At 40.1% G+C, this 24016-nt stretch overlaps 1 protein-coding gene across 1 annotated transcript in view; it reads right to left on the minus strand.

Annotated features, from left to right (window-relative positions):
* The window catches only part of LOC105479273 (G protein subunit alpha i3), a 48985-nt gene that overhangs the window by 19293 nt on the left and 5676 nt on the right, over positions 1 to 24016 (minus strand). Inside the window, exons 2-3 of the mRNA XM_011737225.3 lie at positions 691 to 733; positions 433 to 574 (exon numbers count right to left, since the gene is read on the minus strand). Of these exons, the coding sequence (XP_011735527.3) occupies positions 433 to 574; positions 691 to 733 (185 nt within the window). The remainder of the gene's footprint in view (positions 1 to 432; positions 575 to 690; positions 734 to 24016) is intronic.

Below are 24016 nucleotides of genomic sequence, written 5' to 3' on the forward strand. Positions count from 1 at the left end.
GGACTTAGTGCTCATGTCTTTACAGAATTTATTCTGCAAGACTGATTTTGGCCTTTAATCTGTACACCTCAGAAAGCAGAGCTACATATCATGGCAACCTTTCTCTTAGATTATTATTTTAATGTACTATTATCAACTACTATAAAAGTCAACAGTGCTGTTAAAAAAAAAAAGGCAACTGAATAGAACAGTTATCCCAGAAACCTATGATGCATCCACAGAATCCCATTTCCTAGACTCCTCTTGGGGTGGTTACATCTAACACCTTCTAAAGTAGATTGCTAACACTTCTCAAGTGAGCACAAAGTACTTTACTACATTTTATCTTGTTGCTTAAATTCATTTCCCTAAAACATGAAGCAAAAATTTTGCTTAACTTAAAACTATATCTGCTGAATAAGAGCAAGTGAAGAGGAAATGAGAAACACTTACTGCCCTGGCAGCTTCCCCAAAGTCAATCTTTAGCCGTCCCATGGCTCTTATGATTGCAATGATGGACTGTATAGTATTGCTGTAGACAACTACTTTATATTGTTTACATTCATCCTCTGAATAGCCATCCTCATGAATGATTCTTTAAAACAAAGAAAACCACAAGTCAATAGCGTGGACCTAAAATGAAAAGATACTATGAATTTTATATGCATTAGGAGAAATCCTAGTCTAACAAAATGCCACATTCCAACTTACTTCATCTGTTTCACAATGGTGCTTTTACCAGATTCTCCAGCACCTGAAAGAAAAGAAAACCAGACTTTGAATTTCTCAGTAATCAACATAAAAGTATAATATCAACATGAATGATAACTCTAGATTGATGGAAACCACGGGTCCTAGGGAAAATTTTGGTGAGGCTTTCATGTCTATCAAGAAAATGTATCCAGCTTCTCCACTACAGCATTTTACTTTCTTTACATAACTCAGCAACCAAGTATAATTTATTGAAAGTGTCCTAGGGCTTGCTTGGTATCATTTGTGCAAAATAGGCATATCCAAGGACAGATGGCAACATAAACTTTTGGAGGAACTCATTCACTATATAAAACATGATATAAACACTAAATATGGGCAAAAATGTAATGATTATATTTTGGTCTATTCATTTTTATTAATTCCTCTGTTGCTGCCTGCCCATACCAGATAAATGTTCTGAGGGCAATCCTATCAGTCACAGAACTAAAGATGTTTTAAATAGAAGCGAGAAGGCACTGTGCCTATCAATTTCTCACCATACACCATCTCAAGACCACCCTGCCCTCCTTAGCCAGCTGGAATCACTTTAAACAAATGACCACAAATGTCAAGCTGGCCTTCTGACCTCCTTGACAAAGCCACCTGCTAGATCTTCCCTAGTCAACTCATTTTCCTATCTTTCAAGATCCCTATATCACACCACCTCCTCTCTCTCAAATTTTATAAACCCCTTGCCACTTCTGACTCTCAGCTGATGATCCTGCCCTACTTTTCCATAAAAATTAAAGCAATCAGAAAAAACTACCTCATTTTCCCACAACCACATCTACCAGTCTATCTGTACCTCCATTAATATTCTCTACCTTCATCAACGGATGAAAAATCTCTGCCAATGTTTTAAAATCAACTTCTCCCCTTGTGCACCTTCATTTTACCTACTCAAGGTCATGGCTGCTGCAATTTCCCGTGATATTTCCCATGTCTCAAATATGATCAATTTTTTATTTCCACTGGGTCATTCTCATCAGCATACAAGCTTACTATACTATTTTCCATCTTTAACTCAACACACATACACACCCCTAACTTTCCTTGACCCCACACATTTTCTTCTAGCTACCACTCCATTTTCTCTATCCCTCTTTGCAGCAAAACTCCTCTAATGTGCCATCTACACTCAGTGCCTCCAATTTTGTACATTCAATTCTGTCCCTCAGCTATGCTAATCAGGCTTTCATCCCCACCACTCTACTGAAACCACTTCTCAAGGTCTCCAAAAACTTCCATCATGACAAACCCAGTTGGTCAATTCTTGCTGCTCATCTTGCCTCTCAAGCAGAATTTGTCTAAGTTGAAATATTTTCTTCACTAGGAAGGCTTCTAGCCAACACACCCTTCAGGTTTGATTCCTACTTCACTCCTCAATCTCCTCTCTCCAGTTTCTGAATCCTTTTTTTTTTTTTTTTTTTTTTGAGATGGAGTCCCACTCTGTAGCCCAGACTGGAGTTCAATGGTACAATCTCAGCTCACCGCAACCTCCGCCTCCCAGGTTCAAGCAATTCTCCTGTCTCAGCCTCCCGAGTGGCTGGGATTACAGGCTCCCACCTTAATACCCAGCTAATTTTTGTATTTTTAGTAGAGATAGGGTTTCGCCATATTAGCCAGGCTGGTCACAAACTCCTGACCTCAGGTGATCTGCCTGCCTCAGCCTCCCAAAATGCTGGTATTACAGGCGTGAGCCACCGCACCTGGCCCAGTTTCTGAATTCTAAAGGTTGTATTGCTTCAGGGCTCCCTCCTTGGCCCTTTTCCCTATCTAAACTCATTCTCTAAGTTATCTAATCTCATCGCCTTTATTTTTTGGAGACAGACTCTTGCTCTGTCACCCAGGCTGGAGTGCAGTGGCTCAATCTTGGCTCACTGCAACATCTGCCTCCCAGGTTCAAGTGATTCTCCTGCCTCAGCCTCCTGAGTAGCTGGGGCTACAGGCACGCGCCACCACATCTGGCTAATTTTTGTATTTTTAGTAGAGACGGGGTTTCACCATGTTCACCAGGCTGCTCTCGAACTCCTGGGCTCAAGCGATCCACCTGCCTCGGCCCCCCAAAGTGCTGGGATTACAGAAGTGAGCCACCGCACCCGGCCCTAATCCCATGGCTTAAATACTATTCATAAACCAATCATAACAGGTAACATCTAGTGAGTAACCTCGGCCATGCTGTTCTAACCACTTTGTTTGTAATAACTAATCTAATCCTCACAACAACCCTATGAAGTAGACATTATCATCCCTATTTTACAGATGAGATTAATGATGCAGACAGATGTCAAGTAACTCGCCTACAATTACACAGTTAGTAAGTGGCAGAACTGAAATCTGCATTCAGTTTGGCTCCAAAGCTGGTGTTTACTGCCTCTATACTACTGATTTGCAAATTTAGATCTCTAATCTTGGCTTCTAACCTTGGTTCCAGATTCATATATCTAAACCATCTACCTGATACTAGATTTCTAGCAGGTATTTAGATTTCACAAACCTAAAATGCTCAAAACTGAGATACTGATTCCCCAACTCACTCTCACCTCAAAACAAACCCTGCTCCTCCCTCAGTCTTCTCATTCCAGTAAATGGCACCAACATTCACCAGTTGCTCAAGTCAAAAATGTTAAGTGACATGTGACTAACATGTAGATAAGAAAAGGATGCCAGTGCCAATCTGTATATTAAATATTAGTAAAGCTTAATTTTTTTAATAAAGCAAAATAAATAGTTAATGTAATAGTTTTAACAGTTTGTTCCTGAACATTGAAAACCATAGGCCTAGATCACTGCAAAAGCTTCCTAAATAGTCCAGTGCTTCAGACCTTGCCTTTTCTACAGCCAGTTTGCCAGTCAGTAGGTAGAATAAACTTTGTAAAATGTACATTAGACCATGTCACACGATCTCCAGTTATACTCAAAATCCATGGGCATTATTGTGCAATATACTCTGGCCCCTGCCTACCTCTTCACCCTCATCTCTTGTTACTCTCCACTTTGTCCTCGCTGCTCTTGTCAGACCAGCATTCTTGCTTTTCCTCCAACACACCAAACCGGTTCTTACTGAGTTAGGTCCTGACTCTGTCTTTCCTGTCTTTGAGTTTACTGTTACCTGAAATAAGTTTTGCAAGATTTTCTTTTTCACAGGAACAGCTTTTTCTGACTAATCTATCTAAATAGTTCTCACCCCGTCACAGTCTCTCCCCTTATTCTGTGTTACATTTTTTCATAGCACTTACCGCTTCCTCACATGACAGATTAGCTCATTTCTTATCTTCCACACTAAAATATAAGCTCCATGAAGGCTTATTCATCCCTGCATTCCCAGGGCCTTAAATTGGTCATGACATAAATTATCTACTCAAATAAATATTACTAAACAATGAATACTATTTAGTAACCATGATTCTTTACTAAATATTTCTCAACTTTACTAACCAAAAGTTAATTAAAATCCAAATATAAAAATTCTAGACAACTACATTCTTACAGAATCAAAAGGCACATTTATATATGACCTTGTCTCATTACATAATCGATAATCAGGGTAGTATTACATAGTTAATATTCAAGAAGCACATAGTGACTTTCTTAGGATGCTGTTATAAAAAGGTGGATCCTCTCATTCATATCTAAAAAACCCAATGATTCTACTCTGGGGAAGAAAATACAAATGCATACCAGTTATATTTTAAATTGTTTAAAAGACAAAATTCTCAGATTATCCATATTAACAAAAGCTACTAAATTAAGAAAAGTTGAGATTAATGAATCAATGTGTACTATTCTTTTATATACTGAAAACCACATTTCCATCATTCATGTGAGATTATCTTGAATAAAATAATAAATCTATTAATCTCAGAATCAATTTCTACCTATCTCATTAATCCTAGCCTACGGATGTGCTGATTAAAAAAAAAACCCTCGGCCGGGCGCGGTGGCTCAAGCCTGTAATCCCAGCACTTTGGGAGGCCGAGGCGGGCAGATCACAAGGTCAGGAGATCGAGACCACAGTGAAACCCCGTCTCTACTAAAAATACAAAAAATTAGCCGGGCGCAGTGGCGGGCGCCTGTAGTCCCAGCTACTCAGGAGGCTGAGGCAGGAGAATGGCGGGAACCCGGGAGGCGGAGCTTGCAATGAGCCAAGATCGCGCCACTGCACTCCAGCCTGGGCAACAGCGTGAGACTCCGTCTCAAAAAAAAAAACAAAACAAAAAAAACAAAAAAAAAACCCCTCTGTTGCCCTACCTCCCTCACATTTTTCCAAGGCTCCCTGAGAAAATGTCAGTTTGCCTTTCCCTTTGTTATCACACTAACATCTTCTTCCGAGCTTCCAGTTCCGTCTCTTGCACCTTGGCAGGGCACAGTGGCTCACGCCTGTAATCCCAGCACTTTGGGAGGACGAGGCTGGTGGATCACCTGAGGTCAGGAGTTCGAGACCAGCCATGGCCAACATGGTGAAACTCCATCTCTACTAAAAATACAAAAAATTAGCCAGGCGTGGTGGTGGGCACCTGTAATCTCAGCTACTTAAGAGCCTGAAGTATGAGAATCACTTGAACCCGGGAAGCAGAGGTTGCAGTGAGCCAAGATCACACCATGGCACGCCACCCTGGGCAACAGATCGAGACTCTATCTTAAGAAAAAAAAAAAAGGCACTTCTAACTGCCCACAGAACTAAATACGGATTTGTTTCAGTGGGTGTTCCGGGGGGGTATTTTATACAAATAAAGAGTGAATCACTTTATACCAAAAGTCTTTGACCCACTCGGCTTCTATATCACCATGAAGGGTGCCACCATCTTATCCATCTTCCAAGTGTGAAATATAAGAGTCATCTGGAACCCACTCACTTCTCTTCTCTCCTTACCAAGCTGTAACAAAATCTTTCTTCTTACGCATTTCTCAAATTAATCCTTTCTATCCTTCACATGTCTGAGCCTGATGCTGCACCTATTATATGTTACTGCTGTGATTTTCTGAAGCTTCCAGTTCAAAGCCCCTCTCCCTGTTCTCATCATTTCCAAGTGGCACTTTTTTTTTTTTTTTTTAAATAGTCTTGCTCCATTGCCCAGACTGGAGTGCAATGGTGCAATCTCAGTTCACTGCAACCTCTGTCTCCCGGGTTCAAGCAATTCTCCTGCCTCGGCCTCCCAAGTAGCTGGGATTACAGGCGCCTGCCCCAAGTGGCACTATTTTTAAAACCATCAGTTTATCTAACAATTCTCCAAATTATTGAAACACTTTCTATAACCCTTTCTTATTAGGTCTGGGTTCTTCACTTTTACCTCAACTCTCTGTGCTCCATTGCTCTAGCAGTAAGCTCCCTTTTCATAACATCTCATCGTTGCATTTTCCCCAAGCTGCTTCCTATGTTCCATCTCCCTAACCTACAACACACATGGTGTTTGGAACTTCCTAATTTTATCTGCATCTTTTATCTCTTTTTTCAAAAATTTATCACAAGTTTAAGGGGAGATTCAGTTGCCCATCTTCAATACACCAGGGAAGTGATAGTTGAAATACAAAGAATGGGAAGATGTAAAGGATATTGCAAAGACAGCATCTATGGCTTGGAAAGGGAGGAACTGAAGAGGACTCTGTATGCAGAGGGATGGAACTGCGCAGGAGGTTAGGATATACAGGGGAGAAAAAGTTGGAAAGGTCCCAGAAACAGGAGGGAATAGGATCCATTCAACATAGAAGCTTTGTCCTTTAAAAGATATCCTATATAAGTAGGAAAAAAGGATGAGAGGTGAAGTCACAGAGATTTTTGAGAATAAAAGGAGGAAGGAAGCCATGTTAGTCTCATTCTCAATAAAAGAGGCAAGGCAATCTGCAGAGAATAAAGGAAGAGGATTAATTTAGAAAACTATCTGGGAACAGGGCATGGTTGGTTCACACCTATAATCCCACCACTCTGGGAGGCCAAGGCAGGAAGATCACTTGAGGCCATGAGTTCAAGACCAGTCTAGGCAACATAGGCAAACCTCATCTCTACCAAAGAAAAAAAACAAACCAACAAAACAAAACAAGAATAACACAAAAAATTAGCTGGGCCTAGTAGCACACACCTGTAATCTCAGCTACTTGGGAAAATCTCTTGAGCCCAGGAATTCAAGGTTGCAGTGAGTTACAAGCGTGCTACTACACTCAAACCTGGGCACAGAGCAAGACCTTGTCCCAGCAAAAAGAAAAAGAAAATCATCTGTGTTTACCTACAATTTGAATACATAATCATCAACACTGTTAAACCAAAAAAAAATTCACCAATATGGAGCCGGGCGCGGTGGCTCATGCCTGTAATCCCAGCACTTGGGGAGGCCGAGACGGGCAGATCACGAGGTCAGGAGATAGAGACCATCCTGGCTAACACGGTGAAACTCCGTCTCTACTAAAAATATTTAAAAAATTAGCCAGGCGTGGTGGCGGGCACCTGTAGTCCCAGCTACTCGGGAGGTTGAGACAGGAGAATGGCATGAACCCGGGAGGCAGAGCTTGCAGTAAGCCGAGATCGCGCCACTGTACTCCAGCCTAGATCACTGAGCAAGACTCCATATAAAAAAAAAAAAAAAAAAAAAAAAAAAAAAATTCACCAATATGTACTCTAATGTAGAATCACTGTATTTACCTAAACATGGGTTTTTTGTTTGTTTTTTGTTTTGAGACAGAGTCTTACTCTGTCACCCAGGCTGGAGTGTAGTGGCGCAATCACAGCTCACTGCAGTCTCAATCTCCCGGGCTCAAGCAATCCTCCTCCCTCAGCCTCCTCAGTAGATAGGCGTAGCTAGGACTACAGGTGCACACCATCGTGCCTGGCTAATTTTTTTTTTTATTTTTAGTAGAGATGAAGTTTCACTATGTTGCCCAGGCTGGCCTCAAACTCCTGAGCTCAAGCAATCCTCCCGCCTCACCTCCCAAAGTGCTGGGATTACAGGGGCAAGCCACTGCACCCAGCCACATGTTCTTAATTGAATTTTTAAAATGATCTCTGAGCAGGTACCAGAGCATATGCTCTCCACCCTATTACATTATGGGTATGTAAAGTGAGAGATGGTGATAATTTCTTTGCAAGATAATTTTTAAACAAGGCCTAAAGTGATTGGAATCTGGAACTGCTAAAACAAATAAACCATTATCATATATGAGCAAACTCATTCAGCTCACATACAGACTGATTTTAAAAATTAACCCTGACAGATGGCTAATTCTCAAAAAAAAAAACACTATCCCCTGAGGCCTTCTCTTTTTTCTCTTTCATTTGACTAAAGCCAGTCCAAAGAAGATACATGAGTATATTATGCGAATTTCTATTTCTGTGCCTTCAAGCACAATCAATTTCCTCATTTGAATGGGGGTCAATAGAAAATGCTTAAAACAGTGCCTGGCACACAGTAAACGTTCCATAAATGTTAGCTAGTTATTATTTATGAATGCTGTTTTCAATGTTGAGAATATCACCAAGTAATGTTAAGGCCTCACAAAGTTTCATTTAGTAATAACTTGGATACTGATGTTGGTTCAAAATTACAGTAAAAATGGTATAACTATTTAGCAGTGGTTTCATAATAAAATCCTAGACAGAATCTGGATTCACACACATAAACTGTAACTTATAACCTGAAAGTTACAGCAAACTATAATATATCAAAGCATTAGTCGTTTTCTTCACCCTATCCTGAAGAACAAAAACACTCTCTTCCTTAAATGTATTTTCAGCCCCAGATATTCCTGTCTACTATCGCCTCTCCTTTTCATCCATTTATACCTCTATAGCTTTTCCTTGAAGCTTTCTCACAGGTCTCTCTGTACTGCTACCACCTGAGATAGTGGTTATTCCAGGGGTACCTGAAACATCTCCTCTTCCTGTTAAATACCGGTTTCTATAGAGAAATTTTAAAATTTTTAGTAGCAGGATTATAATTAGAGTATAGCCCCTCTTCCAGAGGTCTGGACAATCAAATCCCAGTATGGCACTATTTTTAGATAACCTTCTAGTCAGTGCTAGACCAACACTCTCTCTCCTACCAGCCCCCGTTATCAGACATATAGGAACATATGACCAAAATAGGCGCAGACAGCCCCTCTCTCACAGCAGGCTGAAAGCTTTATCAGCAAATAAAATTGATTTTTTTGCTAACTTATTCTCGCCTTTCATTTACAACAGGAAAGAAAAAAGAATTGTGAGCATCTACAACTAAAGATCATAGGAGAAAGCCCATGCTATTTCCAATAGGAGTACCTACTGCTCCTGGTTGATTCCTTTTAGTAACAGGCATAGGTATGTAACTCTAAAAATTCAAAGTAAGGTTAAAAATGACATTCTAGGCCGGGTGCAGTGGCTCATGCCTGTAATGCCAGCACTTTGGGAGACTGAGGCGGGTGGATCACCTGAGGTCAGGAGTTCAAGACCAGCCTGGCCAACATAGTGAAACCTCGTCTCTACTAAAAATACAAAAAACTAGCCAGGTGTGGTGGCGGACACCTGTAATCCCAGCTATTCAGGAGGCTGAGGCAGGAGAATCACTTGAATCCGGGAGGTAGAGGTTGCAGTGAGCCAAGACCACACCACTGCACTCTGCCCTGGGCAACAAGAGTAAAACACCGTCTCAAACAAACAAACAAACAAAAAATGACATTTCATTCAAATGGCTTTTCAAGGTACTACACTTAATTTAAAAACCCGTTGCTTCTTAGTTCAATAAAAGAAAAGGCTAGAAGAATAACAGATAGGAAAAACAGCACTGAGCAAATAAAAAAATTTTTTTAACAAACATGTCTCCTACATGCCTGAAAATGATGAAAATTGTGACTTCAAATACAAATAAGTTTATGGACTTTATGGTCTGGTGGGAGAATTTAGAGATCTATTTTTCTTGTGAAATTACCAAGTTTCCTTAGCCTACAATCTCAAAACAGTTTTTCAGCCAGCCCACTATCCCGCTAAACATGACAAGCCTCTATATATGCTATAAACATCCGTGAAACCCCTATTCAACTCAGACTTCAACTCCTTGCTGAAGCCCTCCTCATTCATTCTGAACAGTTATCACTTCCACCCTGGTGGCTGACATAGATTACTCCCTTTGCACATCAGTTCAAGAGGTTAACTTCCAAAACTAGCTCCCAAACTGTCCTTCCCAGCCACCTCACCTCATTTTATCTCTAGCCAGCTCTGGCTACTGTAAAAAAATTATTTGACTCTCTTCCTAGCTCCTAATCTCCTTGCTTCTCATAAGCTGCTAGTTGGTTTTCCTGATTTTGATTAAAATAGTAATGAAACCCTTTCTGTCACAACCTGAAAACCCTTCCATATCTATGTAATTCTCCCTCAAGGCACCCTGACCAGGCTCAACCTGGCTTTACAGGGTAATGTCAAACACTATTACATTAGTACTTGGTCAAATTATCGTAATTATTCGGGTTTGTGCCTGTTTAGGACTCCACTAGCCCTAAGCTCAAAGCACAATCCTTGAAAGCACAAAATTGTGATTTCTTTTTGTGCACCCCCCGCCAATCTAGAGTAAAATCTAGGACAGAGTAGGCACTTAATGACTATCTGTGAGATGAATGGCTTGAGTTTCTATAATATTCAGTGGTTGCTTAATCACATGAATCACGATGCCAGATGCAATGGATGGAATCTTCAATGTGGGTAGTTAACAGAAACAGAAGATGTCCATTCCTATGCTATCTTTATTCCGCCTCACACCCACTCTTGGCCCTTCAGCTCTTATCCCATGACTGTACTGACAATAAATTTGGACTCACTCACTAACCTCACTCCCTTCTAGCCTTACTCTCAAACCCTTGTCCTAGTTCCCTTGCACTTATCATCTCATTCTATCCCTAACCCCTAGAAGAGTACATAAAACATAGTGAGCACTCATTTATTATTTGTTCAGGGAGATCATCAATGAGTTTTGTTTTGTTTTGTTTTGTTTTTGAGACAGAGTCTCACTCTGTCACCCAGTGGCACAATCTCGGCTCATTGCAACTTCTGCCGCCCGGGTTCAACTGATTCTCCTGTCTCAGCCTCCCAAGTAGCTGAGATTACAGGCGCCTGCCACCACGCCCGTCCTATTTTTTTGTAGTTTTAGTAGAGACGGGGTTTCACCATCTTGGCCAGGCTGGTCTTGAACTCCTGACCTCATGATCCACCAGCCTCGGCCTCCCGAAGTGCTAGGATTACAGGCATGAGCCACCGCGCCTGGCTACGAATGAGTATCTTAAGGATAAAAGATGGCAGTGAGTTGTAACTGGAAGAGAGCTAATGGTCTTTTCTTTGAAAAACATTGTTCTAGGAAGCAATCACATACCAATTATCAAAAAAGCTTAAAGAGCATATGAGAAAATTTTGATAAAACTTAACTGACATATTAGAATTTCAGAACACCTGCCTGCCCATAATCTCTTCTATAAAAATCCCTACTTCACTACCTCAGCAGGGAATGGCCCACACGATCTAGGCCACATCCTTTCCTGTGACTGAATTGAGAGTAAATACCTAACACAGGAGTCACCCAGTCACAGACTGTTGGGGGCCTACGTGACCTAGCTCCAAAAGATGAGCAGGACCAATTGGATTATCTGAGGAATCTGCACTAGGAGATACATGTGAAAAAAACCTAGGCTACCATAATAGAGCTTCATGCACAACAAGGTCACAAAGGAAGAGATTCAGAGGAAGGCTGGTCTGGAGAGAAGAGAACAGACAAATGTGCAGTGAGACTTAAAGGAGAGAGTTCACAAAAAAAGAGACATCAAGTAAGTGAGGAAACAGAGAGTAAATGGGGGAAGGGCACCTTTGTTTTACAACAAAGGTTGTTGCCCCAGTTAAAAAACAAAAAACAAACAAACAGAAAAACAAATGGATGGGACAAAGGAAAGAGAGAAAGAGGGGAACAAGCAAAGGTAAGAAAGCAAAAAAATAAAATAAATAAAATAAAACAAAGGCAGAAACAGTGAAGCCAGCAAGAGGCAAAAACAGACAAAAAAAGAGACAACAGTCTGGCCAGTCTAAGAGCTGCCTCAGTTCCTGCAGCCTGATTCTCCAACTCTTCCTGTATTCCCACATACACCTTTCTATAGTCTAACAATAACCTATCAACCCACCAACTTTTGGTCCTAGTTTTTTTTTTTTTTTTTTTTTTTTTGAGACGGAGTCTTGCTCTGCCGCCCAGGCTGGGGTGCAGTGGCCGGATCTCAGCTCACTGCAAGCTCCGCCTCCCAGGTTTACGCCATTCTCCTGCCTCAGCCTCCCGAGTAGCTGGGACTACAGGCGCCCGCCACCTCACCCGGCTACTTTTTTGTATTTTTTTTAGTAGAGACAGGGTTTCACCGTGTTAGCCAGGATGGTCTCGATCTCCTGACCTCGTGATCCGCCCGTCTCGGCCTCCCAAAGTGCTGGGATTACAGGCTTGAAGTCCTAGTTTGAATGAGTTTTCTTTTCCTTGCCACCAAAAAAAAAAAAAAAAACACACACACAAAATAACTGAATGGAATTGGCCTTAAGGACATGAGAATTACCTTTTTTGCCTTTAAAACTTTAGGTTGTTTTTCATTAAATAAATATTGGATACATAAAAGGGAATACTTACAGCAAATGTATAACAAAAATATCTGTGTACCTATTGTCCAGCATAAAAAATTAAACATTACCACTTATCTTTGAAGCAACCTATGTGTCCCTCCCAATATCAGTTACTGTTTCATTAAATATTTCTAGAGGGTAAAATATGTAATGACAGAGGGGGAGATGTTTTTTAAAGGCCCTAACAACCAAAATATGTCCATAACTTACATGGCACTGTATGGTTTGTTCTGAGTTTCACATCCTTCACCAATTACATACATGGACAATAATTCTATCATTTTACAAGCATCATAAACCATAAAGCAGAAAGTTAATAGGCATTTTACATTCATAAATCATCTAAGGAAGGGTTGGTTTGAGGTTTTTTTTAAAAAAAGGCAGCTCACTCAGCTAAGCAGCTCTCCTCAAAATGTTACCACTTAAGTTCCTTCCTTGGCTTTGAATGCTTAAGGCAGCAGTCATTTGTGAGCAAGGACTGGGATCATCCTCTAGCTGCCTCAATGGTTTTTGTTTGTTTGTTTGTTTTCTGAGACAGTCTCTTGCTCTGTCACCCAGGATGGAGTGCAGTGGCATGATCTCTGCTCACCACAACCTCTGCCCCACCCCAGGGCTCAAGCAATCCTTCCCCCTCAGCCTCTAAAAGGGGGGACCACAGACACACATCACCACACCGGCTAATTTTTGTATTTTTAGTAGAGATGGAGTTTCATCATGTTGCCCAGGCTAGTATCAAACTCCTGAGTTCAAGCGATCCCAAGGTGCTGAGATTATAGGCATGGGCCACTGTGCCCAGTCTCAGTGTTCTAATTTTGGCCTGTGGTACGTTTCCCTCTACGTATGAAAGCAGGGCAGCAAAAAGCCATTTTGATGCTAATATTAAATTACGCAGTATTTATATATGACATGACTGAAAACTATCTTTTGTTTAGAGTAAAAGGGAACAGAACTGACAGAAGCAACTGTAATGCACAAATAATCCAAATATTTCATTTTAACCCATAGAAATAATTATTCATCACACTGCAGATGTCCTCCAAAGTTAACTGCAATGCTAAATCATTTATCAAAACACCTACATCCCAAAATTCTACAATTTTGGGATTTAAAATGTTGAAATCATATTCCTCCCTACCTAGGGCCCTCTAACATCGATAGCCACATAGAGCACGTTTCTACAGGTATATTTAATCAAATGTAAATCAAACTACACTTTCAAAATTCACTAACAGCAAACACTACACACTGAGTTGCCAGATAAGAATGCCTGCAATTTCATTTCCTTTACTATAATAATTGCTCACTAAAGCTGTTAAGCTAAAACCCAAAACAGTCTGGATTTCACATATGTATTTACTTCCACTTAACCTTTTGTTACAGCATGAATTAGTGGTGGAATGACAAAAAAAAAAAAAAAGCAGGTAATAAGGAGGAGAACAATGCAGTCTCTGGATGAGTTCCCCTAAATTTTATACACACACACATACCTTGGTATCCACAGGGGATTGGCTCCAGGACTCCCCTAGGATACCAAAATCTACCAATGCTCAAGTCCCTTACATAAAATGGTGTAGTATTTGCATATAACCTACACACAATCTGCTATACAGTTTAAATCCTCTCTAGATTATTTATAATACCTAATAAAATGTAAATGTTATGTAAATAGTTGTTATACTTTAATTTTTGTCATATTATTTTATTTTTCCCAATATTTTTGATCTGTCATTGGTTAAATCCAGATGCAGAACCTACTCCATATGCATGCATACATATATATTTTGTGTATGTATATACACACACACATATATTCATATGTACACACACATACATAATACAGCTTAAAATACAGCTACCAAAAAAATTAACATAAACACTCTCCAAATCCTCTGCATACCTTTTCAGGCTCACCTTCTACACTCTTCCTGTACCAACCCTTCATTTCAGGCTCACCTTCTACACTCTTCCTGTACCAACCCTTCATTTTTTTCTTTTTTTTTTTTTTTTGAGATGGAGTCTCACTCAGTCGCCCAGGCTGGAGCGCAGTGGTGCGATCTCGGCTCACTGCAAGCTCCGCCTCCCGGGTTCACGCCATTCTCCTGCCTCAGCCTCCAAAGTAGCTGGGACTACAAGCGCCCGCCGCCACGCCCGGCTAATTTTTTGCATTTTTAGTAGAGATGGGGGTTTCACCGTGTTAGCAAGGATAGTCTCGATCTCCTGACCTCGTGGTCCACCCACCTTGGCCTCCCAAAGTGCTGGGATTACAGGCGTGAGCCACCGCGCCCGGCACCAACCCTTGATTTCAATCAAATCTATTTGCTCACTCATGTTCTGAGTCTTTGTGCTTACTATTCCCTTTGTCTGGATATGCTTCTCTCCAGCCTCTGCCTTAAGAGTTCCTATTTAACTTTCATCCCAGCTTTTTGCTTGGTAAAATATTCTAAAAGGAAGAAACTAAAAAAAGAAAAAAAAGAAAAGTTGCTATTTAATTTTCAAAGCCCATTTCAAATGTCACCTCCTCTGGGAGGGCCTCCCTGATGTAAATGTCTCTCTCTTCCTCCTCCTCCTTACAAAATTGACTATTCCTTCTGTAATCACATTTTATTACCATTGTTTACTTTTGTATCTCCCCTACTTGAACTGCTTAAGAATTCTGTGTATTTCTCATTTATATCTCCAGGCTGGAAAATAAGTTAATACATGAGCCTTCCACTGAACAGTGCAACACTGAAAACCAAAAAGCTCAATAAAAAGTAGCCTTGACTAAATGCAATAGCGTATCCTGGATTGGATCCTGGAGCAGAAAATTAGTGGGAAAACTGCTGAAATCTAAATAAAATGTGAAGTTTAGTTAACATTAAGGCACCAACATTAATCTCTGAGTGTTTACAAATGTACCATAGCTACATAAGGTATCAACATTAAGGAAAAACAGGTGTAAAGTATATAGGGACTCTGCACTATCTGCAACGATTTTCTGTAAATCTAAAATTTTCCCAAAATTAAAAGTTTATTTAAAAAAAATTGAGTAGTCTAGAAAAAGTTGAAAGAACTACTTCAACTTTTGCTGGGGACATGAATGTGGATTTTAATTACAAACATAATAACAAAAATAGAATAAGAAATACTTTTCTTCTTAGAAGCAGAGGAGAAAAGAAGCAAATTATTCTCAATACCCTGGAATGAACCAAAATTAAGACTGCACTATCCTAACATATACCTCAGGACTACATTACCTACGTAAGTCATGGTAGTAGTCTTATCATTATATCAAACAAAACCCTGTTTTGAAGTTAATGATTCCCAAGTTCTAATTTGAAGAAATACAGGGAAAATGTTCTGTTAAAGATATGTCACTTTAAAACAACCCGTCAAAACTCACTTTCACATCAGCTCTTTAAGAGCAGTCAACCAGGTCAGATAAGGTGGCTCACACCTGTAATCCCATCACTTTGGGAGGCTGAGTTGAGAGGATCACTTGAGCCCAGGAGTTAAAGACTACCCTGGGCACTGTAGACAGACCCCATGTCTACCAAAAATTTAAATTAGCCTAGCATAGTGGTGCATGCCTGTAGTCCCAGCTACTCGGGAAGCTGAGGCAGGAGGATCACAAGAGCATTGACTAGAGAGGACTTTTGCTGTTCCTCAAATGACTTTTTTTTTTTTTTTAAGAGACAGGGTCTCACTCTGTCAAATTTTTTGTAGAGACAAAGTCTTGTCATCTTGCCCAGGCTAGTCCTCCGGCCTCAGCTTCCCAAAGTCCTGGGATTACAGGACTTTGCCCAGCCAGTACAATTTAAATATACAAACAGAGTGTATGTTTTGATCACAGCAAGGCATGCCTGACTCAATAGCTGCTACAGCTAGAAAAAATTCAGAGTATTATACTGAGCAGCAAAATAATAATTATTATTATTACGACTTAGAATACTATCTACTTCCAAGAGCAGTAAGAATTCTTTGAGATGTAAAATACTAACATCATTCAAAACACAGATGTTTTGTATTAATATTAAAAACATTTATTCATCTGAAAACGTGACTTGGTGACAAAAAGAGGCACTAACAGCAATTAGTAATGGATCAACAAACACAATAACATCTCAGCTAATCCTTAACAATCTTTCTTAAACTTTTAGGTATCTAAGTCTAACTTGGAAATCAAAGGAAGTTCAGATCTGAAGACTAGCTCTTCCTGAAACTTGTTTCTAAGATCACTAGACCATTATTTAGGTACAAGTCAAACAAATTTGGTCTTTTAGGTATCTTTCTTCTTTGCTTAGTTCACATCAGATATATGAATTTCTGTTACAACTTAACAGAAAGTCACGAAAAATATGGTATTTCACTTATATAAAGCACTGTATCTATCAAAACTAGAACAATTAAACAGTGATCCTAACACAATGTTATTCAGTTCAAGCAGCTTGAATTACAGAAATGATACAGCTGATTACTAAGCCGGTAACAGGATCACCTGGACAGATAAAGGCTTAAAGATAACTTTAACTTGCTAAACACCGAAAAAGAATTATACCAAAAGACAATTAAAATTGGAGGGGAAGTCAAATACTAGAGTGATTTCTTTGTATTTTCTTTTGAACATTGACATTAGGGGTACTTCATGAATTTATGTTTTTCAGGTTTTTAACTTCAGTTTTTAACTATCTTTGTAACCAGCTTTATGATGTTAAACTAATTTCAATCAAACTCAAGAATAAGAGACATAACACAAAAATAATTATCTTTATAATTTGCTAAAATATTCCATCTGGTTAATAATACTAAGCTCACAGACAAAGGACCCCTGAGGTTCAATTTAAATCCCTCAGTGGTAAAAAGAAAGGAAAATGAAGCTCAGTGATAAGGACTAATCTCTCAATTTTCAGTTTCTTTGCCCTATATTAATTGCATGGTATCTCCTATTTCTGATGTGAGTCACCAGTTCAAAGAGATATATTTTATTATTGCTAGTCTACTATATTTTATTGACTAGAAAACAAAGTTTAAAAATGAACTTCAGTAACGTGAACAAATTCAGTGCACACTGCTCTAGACATTTCTTTTTCCTTTTTTTTTTTGAGACAGTCTCGCTCTGTCACCCAGGCTGGATGGAGTGCAGTGGCACAATCTCAGCTCACTGCAACCTCTGCCTCCTGGGTTCAAGCAATTCTCCTGCCTCAGCCTCCTAAATAGCTGGGATTACAGGCGCACACCACCATGCCCAGCTAATTTTTTGTATTTTTAGTAAAGACAGAGTTTCACCATGCTGGCCAGGCTGGTCTCCAACTCCTGACCTAGTGATCTGCCTGCCTCGGCCTCCCAAAGTGCTGGGATTACAGGTGTGAGATGCTGCACCTGGCTGACATTTCTTATTAATGAAGACCTGCATCCCTTCTTCCCCATTCCCTTCAACAAGCCCTATGCTCCTGCCATAGAACTAAACTAAAGGTAAAAACAAAGCATGGATAGCTTAACTCTATGAGCAATCTACTTTGCCAAACGTTTTTATCTACTCTCTAACAAAAACTTAGAAGCAAAATTATTAATAAGGAGCAAAAATAGTGTTTTATTTCTTCCCTTAGCTTTGGACAATTTTCTGATACTCATAAAAGTAGTAAGAGGAAAAATTAGCACCAAAAAAAAAAAAAAAAAAAAAGCCGGGGTGATGATGAAGCACAGACCCTGAGCTGGGTATATGCATTTTAAAAAATTAATTCCTAAATTAAAATCAAATGTAATTAAATTCAGGTTACATTAACTATTCTGAGTTGAATGTGTTGATAATGGGACTTTAAAATCCTGTACCCTACTTCAATTTAACTTCAAATTTTGCTTTTGTTTTTTGAGTCAGAGTCTCACTCTGTCACCCTAGAGTGCAGCTGTGCCACGTTGGCTGCCTGCAACGTCCGCCTCCCAGGTTCAAGTGATTCTCATGCCTCAGCCTCCCAAGTAGCTGGGATTACAGGTGTGCGCCACCACACCTGGCTAATTTTTGTATTTTTAGTAGAGACAGGGCTTCACCACGTTGGCCAGGCTAGTCTGGAACTCCTGACCTCAGGTGATCTGCCCACCTCAGCCTCCCAAAGTGCTGGGATTACAAGCGTGAGCCAGTGTGCCTGGCCTAATTTTAAATCTGAATTTAAGTTCTCTCTCTCAACCTTACAAGATGGTAATATTGAGAATGAGCAGGCACATTCTCATGAACTAACGAGAAAGTAACACAGTGATATGTTTAGTTCCTCAATATTCCCATGTCATTCCATTATGTTCAACTTATATTTAATGAGTGCCTACTAGGTGTTAGGCATTGTCATCTCTTTATTAAACATTAATTCTCTGGCCATGCCTTTAATAGAGAATTTGACCTACTCCAGTCCTTGAAAGGGTTACCTTATAAAATTCATGATACCCCATCAACCCTGCTATACCCCAACCATACATGACTGGATTGTGGTTGGCACATCACAAGGTTGGGCCAATCTGATACTCTTTCCCAGGAACTGGGAATGGGATCCTGGGAGCCTGCATCAGATAACATGAAGCACTTGAACTACCAGGTCGGGTAGTGTGTGAGCCACAGAAGATGTCAGAGTAAGCCAAAGTTGAAGACTCATGGGAGGTCATTCTGCTCTAGGAGAAATAGGGGAGAGGGTGGGAGTTGGGTATCACAATCCACGTACATACAACCTACCTGTATTTCATTTCTTACCTATTCTTGAATGTCTAACACCTATGAAGTTGCCTACTGTGTCCTTTCAATATACCTCTTTTACTTGTGACTTGTATGAGTGGTGTTCCTATTCCTTATGGGCAAAAACACTTTAGCATTGTATTAGGTCCTGCAACAGATACAAAGATGAGAAATACTTAGTCCTCCTGCCCTAAAAGACCATATTGTTAGGACCAGGTAAGTACATAAATAACCATATATAAGGCAAACTAAAAGTGGCATAGAAAGTACTATGAGGTTTCAAAAAGAGAGAGTCATGTCATATCCAATTCAGAACATCAAAACAGTTTTACCAGTGGTGAGGCATGGTGACTCACATTTGTAATCCCAGCACTTTGGGAGGTCAAGGCGGGTAGATGACTTTAGGCCAGAAGTTTGACACCAGCCTGGCCAACATGATGAAACCCCATCTCTACTAAAACTACAAAAAACAGCTGGGCACAGTGGTGCACACCTGTAATCTCAGCTACTCAGAAGGGTCAGGCACGAGAATTGCTCGAACCTGGGAGGCAGAGGTTGCAGTGATGCAAGATTGTGCCACTACATTCCAGTCTGGGCAACAGAGTGAGACTGTCTCAAAAGTTTCACGGAGGAAAGAGAACTAAATAGTAATCATAACAGACAGTAGTCTGAGATTTTTAAAATGTATTTACTAAGAAAAATAAAATATTAAAATCCTAGGTCAGTCTACCAAAAACCTTAAAGTCCAAAAATCTGGCATCTAGTAATGACTGAGTCATAGGACCTCACAACTGACTGATTGTAAGAGATGACAGTAAGAGAGGAGTTAAAAACAAGTGCTGTTTTCAGCCTAGACGATGTTGAGAATGGTGGTACTAAAACAGAAAAGTTCCCAACAGGTGGATTTGGGGGTGAAGAGTGAAGGCAAGTTCTGTACTGGATAAACTGACTTGAGGTAACTAGCAGGATGTAGTTCATTAATACGCTGGGGGAAGAGCAGAAAGAGAAGCCATCTCAAGTAGAGAGAACAGATTTTTCAAAAATTCCAAGTAAAAAATTGTCCTCTAATAAAGGAACCAAAAGACTCTTCACAATGTCTCAGTTTTTTCTTCCACGTTTTGAACATTCCATTTTTGCACAGCTACTGATTTTCCTGCCATCTGTCTCTCTATATTGTTTTTTCCTGGTTACAGATGAGAGACTTTTAAGAATGGAAGTTAGAGGCTGAGCACAGTGGCTCAGCCTATAATCTCAACACTTTGGGACGCTGAGGTGGGTGAATCACTTGAACCCAGAAGTTCAAGGCCAGCCTGGGCAAGATGGCAAAACCCTATCTCTACAAAAAATTAGCCAGGGGTGGTGGCATTAGCCTGTAGTCCAAGCTACTCAGGAGGCTGAGATGGGAGGATCGTTTGAGCCCGGGAGGCAGAGGTTGCAGTGAGATTGCGGAGGTTGCATTGAGATTGCACCACTGCACTCCAGCTTGGGTGACACAGCAAGACTCTGTCTAAAAAAAAAAAAAAGAATGGAAGTTAGTGGAAGGACCTGATGAAACACACACACACACACACACACACACACACACACACACCTTTCCCCAAGAGAAAGTATGCTGTAGAAGAAATCAGGGAAGGAAGAGAGACAGGATAGGAAAAAAGGAAATATCTGCAGAGGCCTAACAACTCTCTTTTCCTTCCCAAGAAGCTAGAGGGTGAAGAAGCTCAGCACCACGGGGTGGCATAGTGCTTCAGGTTTTACTAACCATCTCTAAAAGATCTCTAGGCCAGGAATTACTTTTAACAGAGACAACTGCCTAAAAACTAAGACTTTTTTGTAATAGTGCATATAAGTTTAATATGCTAAAAATTATTTTTTAAAGAAACATAGTAGCAGCACTTATTAGAACTGTACATGCCCTGTCAAATCTAGTATTAAGCACCCTACTCTATGGCCATCAGTGTACTACAGGAATAGCGTAGTCTGGGAAGATTACATTATTTTAATTCCTGAAAAGGGCCATATTTTCAGACTGCAAAAGTGATTAGTGTTTCTACATGTGGCTTGTCAATTATCCCAGCACCATTTGTGGAATAGGGTGTCCTTTCCCCACTTCACATTTTTGTTTATTTGTCGAAGATCAGTTGACTGGAAGTTATTTGGCTTTATTTCTGGGTTCTCTATTCTGTACCATTCGTCTATATGCCAGTTTTTACACCAGTACCATGCTGTTTTGGTGATTATGGCCTTATAGTATAGTTTGAAATCGGGTAATGTAATGCCTCTAGGCTTGTTCTTTTGCTTAGTCTTGCTTTGGCTATGCAGGCTCTTGTTTGGTTCCACATGAATTTTAGGATTGTTTTTTCTAATTCTGTGAAGAATGATGGTGGTACTTTAGCGGGAATTGCACTGAATTTGTAGATTGCTTTTGGTACTATGGTCATTTTCACAATATTGAATCTACCCATCCATGAGCATGGGATGTGTTCCCATTTATTTGTGTCATCTATGATTTCTGTGAGCCGTGTTTTGTAGTTTTCCTTGTAGAGGTGTTTCACCTTCTTGGTCAAGTATATTCCTATGGTATTTTTGTTTGTTTTTTGTTTGTAGCTATTGTAAAAGGGATTGAGTTCGTGATTTCATTCTCAGTTTGGTTACTGTTGGTGTATAGGGCTAATGACTTAAATCTAAGACCCAAAACCATAAAAATTCTAGACGATAACATTGGAAAAACCCTTCTAGTCATTGGCTTAGGCAAAGACTTCATGACCAAGAACCCAAAAGCAAACGCAAAGACAAAAACAAAAATAAAAAAAGGGGTTTAACTAAACTAAAAAGCTTCTGAACAACAAAAGAAATCAGCAGAGTACAGACAACCCACAGAGTGGGACAAAATCTTCACTATCTATACATCTGACAAAGGACTAATATCCAGAATCTACAAGGAACTCAAATCAGCATGAAAAAAATAATCCCATCAAAAAGTGGGCTAAGGACATGAATAGACAATTCTCACAAGAAGATATACAAGGCCGGGCGCGGTGGCTCAAGCCTGTAATCCCAGCACTTTGGGAGGCCGAGACGGGCGGATCACAAGGTCAGGAGATCGAAACCATCCTGGCTAACATAGTGAAACCCCGTCTCTACTAAAAATACAAAAAAACTAGCCGGGCGAGGTGGCGGGCGCCTGTAGTCCCAGCTACTCGGGAGGCTGAGGCAGGAGAATGGCGTAAACCCGGGAGGCGGAGCTTGCAGTGAGCTGAGATCCGGCCACTGCACTCCAGCCTGGGCGACACAGCGAGACTCCGTCTCAAAAAAAAAAAAAAAAAAAAAAGAAGAAGATATACAAATCGCCAACAAACTTATGAAAACATGCTCAACATCACTAATTATCAGGGAAATACAAATCAAAACCACAATGTGATACCAACTTACTCCTGCAATAATGGCCATAATAAATAAATAAATAAAAATAGATGTTGGCGTGGATGTGATGAAAAGGGAACACTTTCACACTGTTGGTAGGAATGTAAACTAATACAACCACTATGGAAAACAGTGTGGAGGTTCCTTAAAGAACTAAAAGTATATCTACCATTTGATGCACGAATCTCACACCTGGGTATCTACCCTGAGGAAAGAAGCCATAATACAAAAAAGGTACCTGCACATGCATGTTTATAGCAGCACAATTCACAATGGCAAAATATGGAACCAGCCCAAATGCTCATCAATCAACGAGTAGATAAAGAAAATGTGATATATATATACACACACACACACACACACACACACACCCCTCTACACCCATGGAACACTACTCAGCCATAAAAAGGAATGAAATAACAGCATCTGCAGCAACCTGGATGGAACTGGAGACCATTACTCTAAGTGAAGTAACTCAGGAATGGAAAACCAAATATATGTTCTCACTCATAAGTGGGCGCTGAGCTATGAGGACACAAAGGTATAAGAATGATACAATGGACTTTGGGGACTCGGAGAAAAGGGTGGGAGGGGAGTGAGGGATAAAGGACTATACATTGGGTACAGTGTACACTGCTCAGGTGATGGGTGCACCAAAATCTCAGAAATCACTGCCAAACTTATTCATGTAACCAAAGACAACCTGTTCCCCAAAAACTTATTGAAATGTTAAAAAAAGAAAAAAAAAAGGCCAGGCGCGGTGGCTCAAGCCTGTAATCCTAGCACTTTGGGAGGCCGAGACGGGCGGATCATGAGGTCAGGAGATTGAGACCATCCTGGCTAACACGGTGAAACCCCGTCTCTACTAAAAATACAAAAAATTAGCCGGGCGAGGTGACGGGCGCCTGTAGTCCCAGCTACACGGGAGGCTGAGGCAGGAGAATGGCGTAAACCCGGGAGGCGGAGCTTGCAGTGAGCTGAGATCCGGCCACTGCACTCCAGCCCGGGTGACAGAGCAAGACTCCGTCTCAACAAAAAAAAAAAAAATAAATAAATAAAAATAAATAAAAAAAAAAAGTGACTAATGCATTTAAATAAAAGACACAAAGAATGACAAGTGCTTATAAAACACAAAGCTTTTCTTCCCCGAGACACAAGATGCATCCTCACATGAAATGTACCTGGCTATGAACCTTATCCCAAGTAAATGGAAACATAATAAAGGGTATAATCCTATAGGAGGATATAATGTAATGGCATGTTTACCAAAGGGCAGTCTTATTCTCAATAATAAGCATATTCAGCCAATAATATGCAGCGATTTAAATATAACTAACTGTATAATAAACAGTTCAAGTAAATAAGATGATTCCAGTTCTCTGCATGCAACTGGCTTTTTGCCATACTACCACCAGCAAATCCCAAATAACAAAGTATTTTTTTAAGTTTTCTCAGAACCTGCTAAAGGAAACTATCAAGAAATGGAAATTCAGAGAACAGATCATTCAACAACTTACAAAACTAAATATCTTCATTAGTATAGTGACGAGTAAAAAAAGAAAAGGACTAAC

The sequence above is a fragment of the Macaca nemestrina genome, chromosome 1, assembly GCF_043159975.1.
Source record: "Macaca nemestrina isolate mMacNem1 chromosome 1, mMacNem.hap1, whole genome shotgun sequence".
In the NCBI taxonomy this organism is placed as follows: domain Eukaryota; kingdom Metazoa; phylum Chordata; class Mammalia; order Primates; family Cercopithecidae; genus Macaca; species Macaca nemestrina.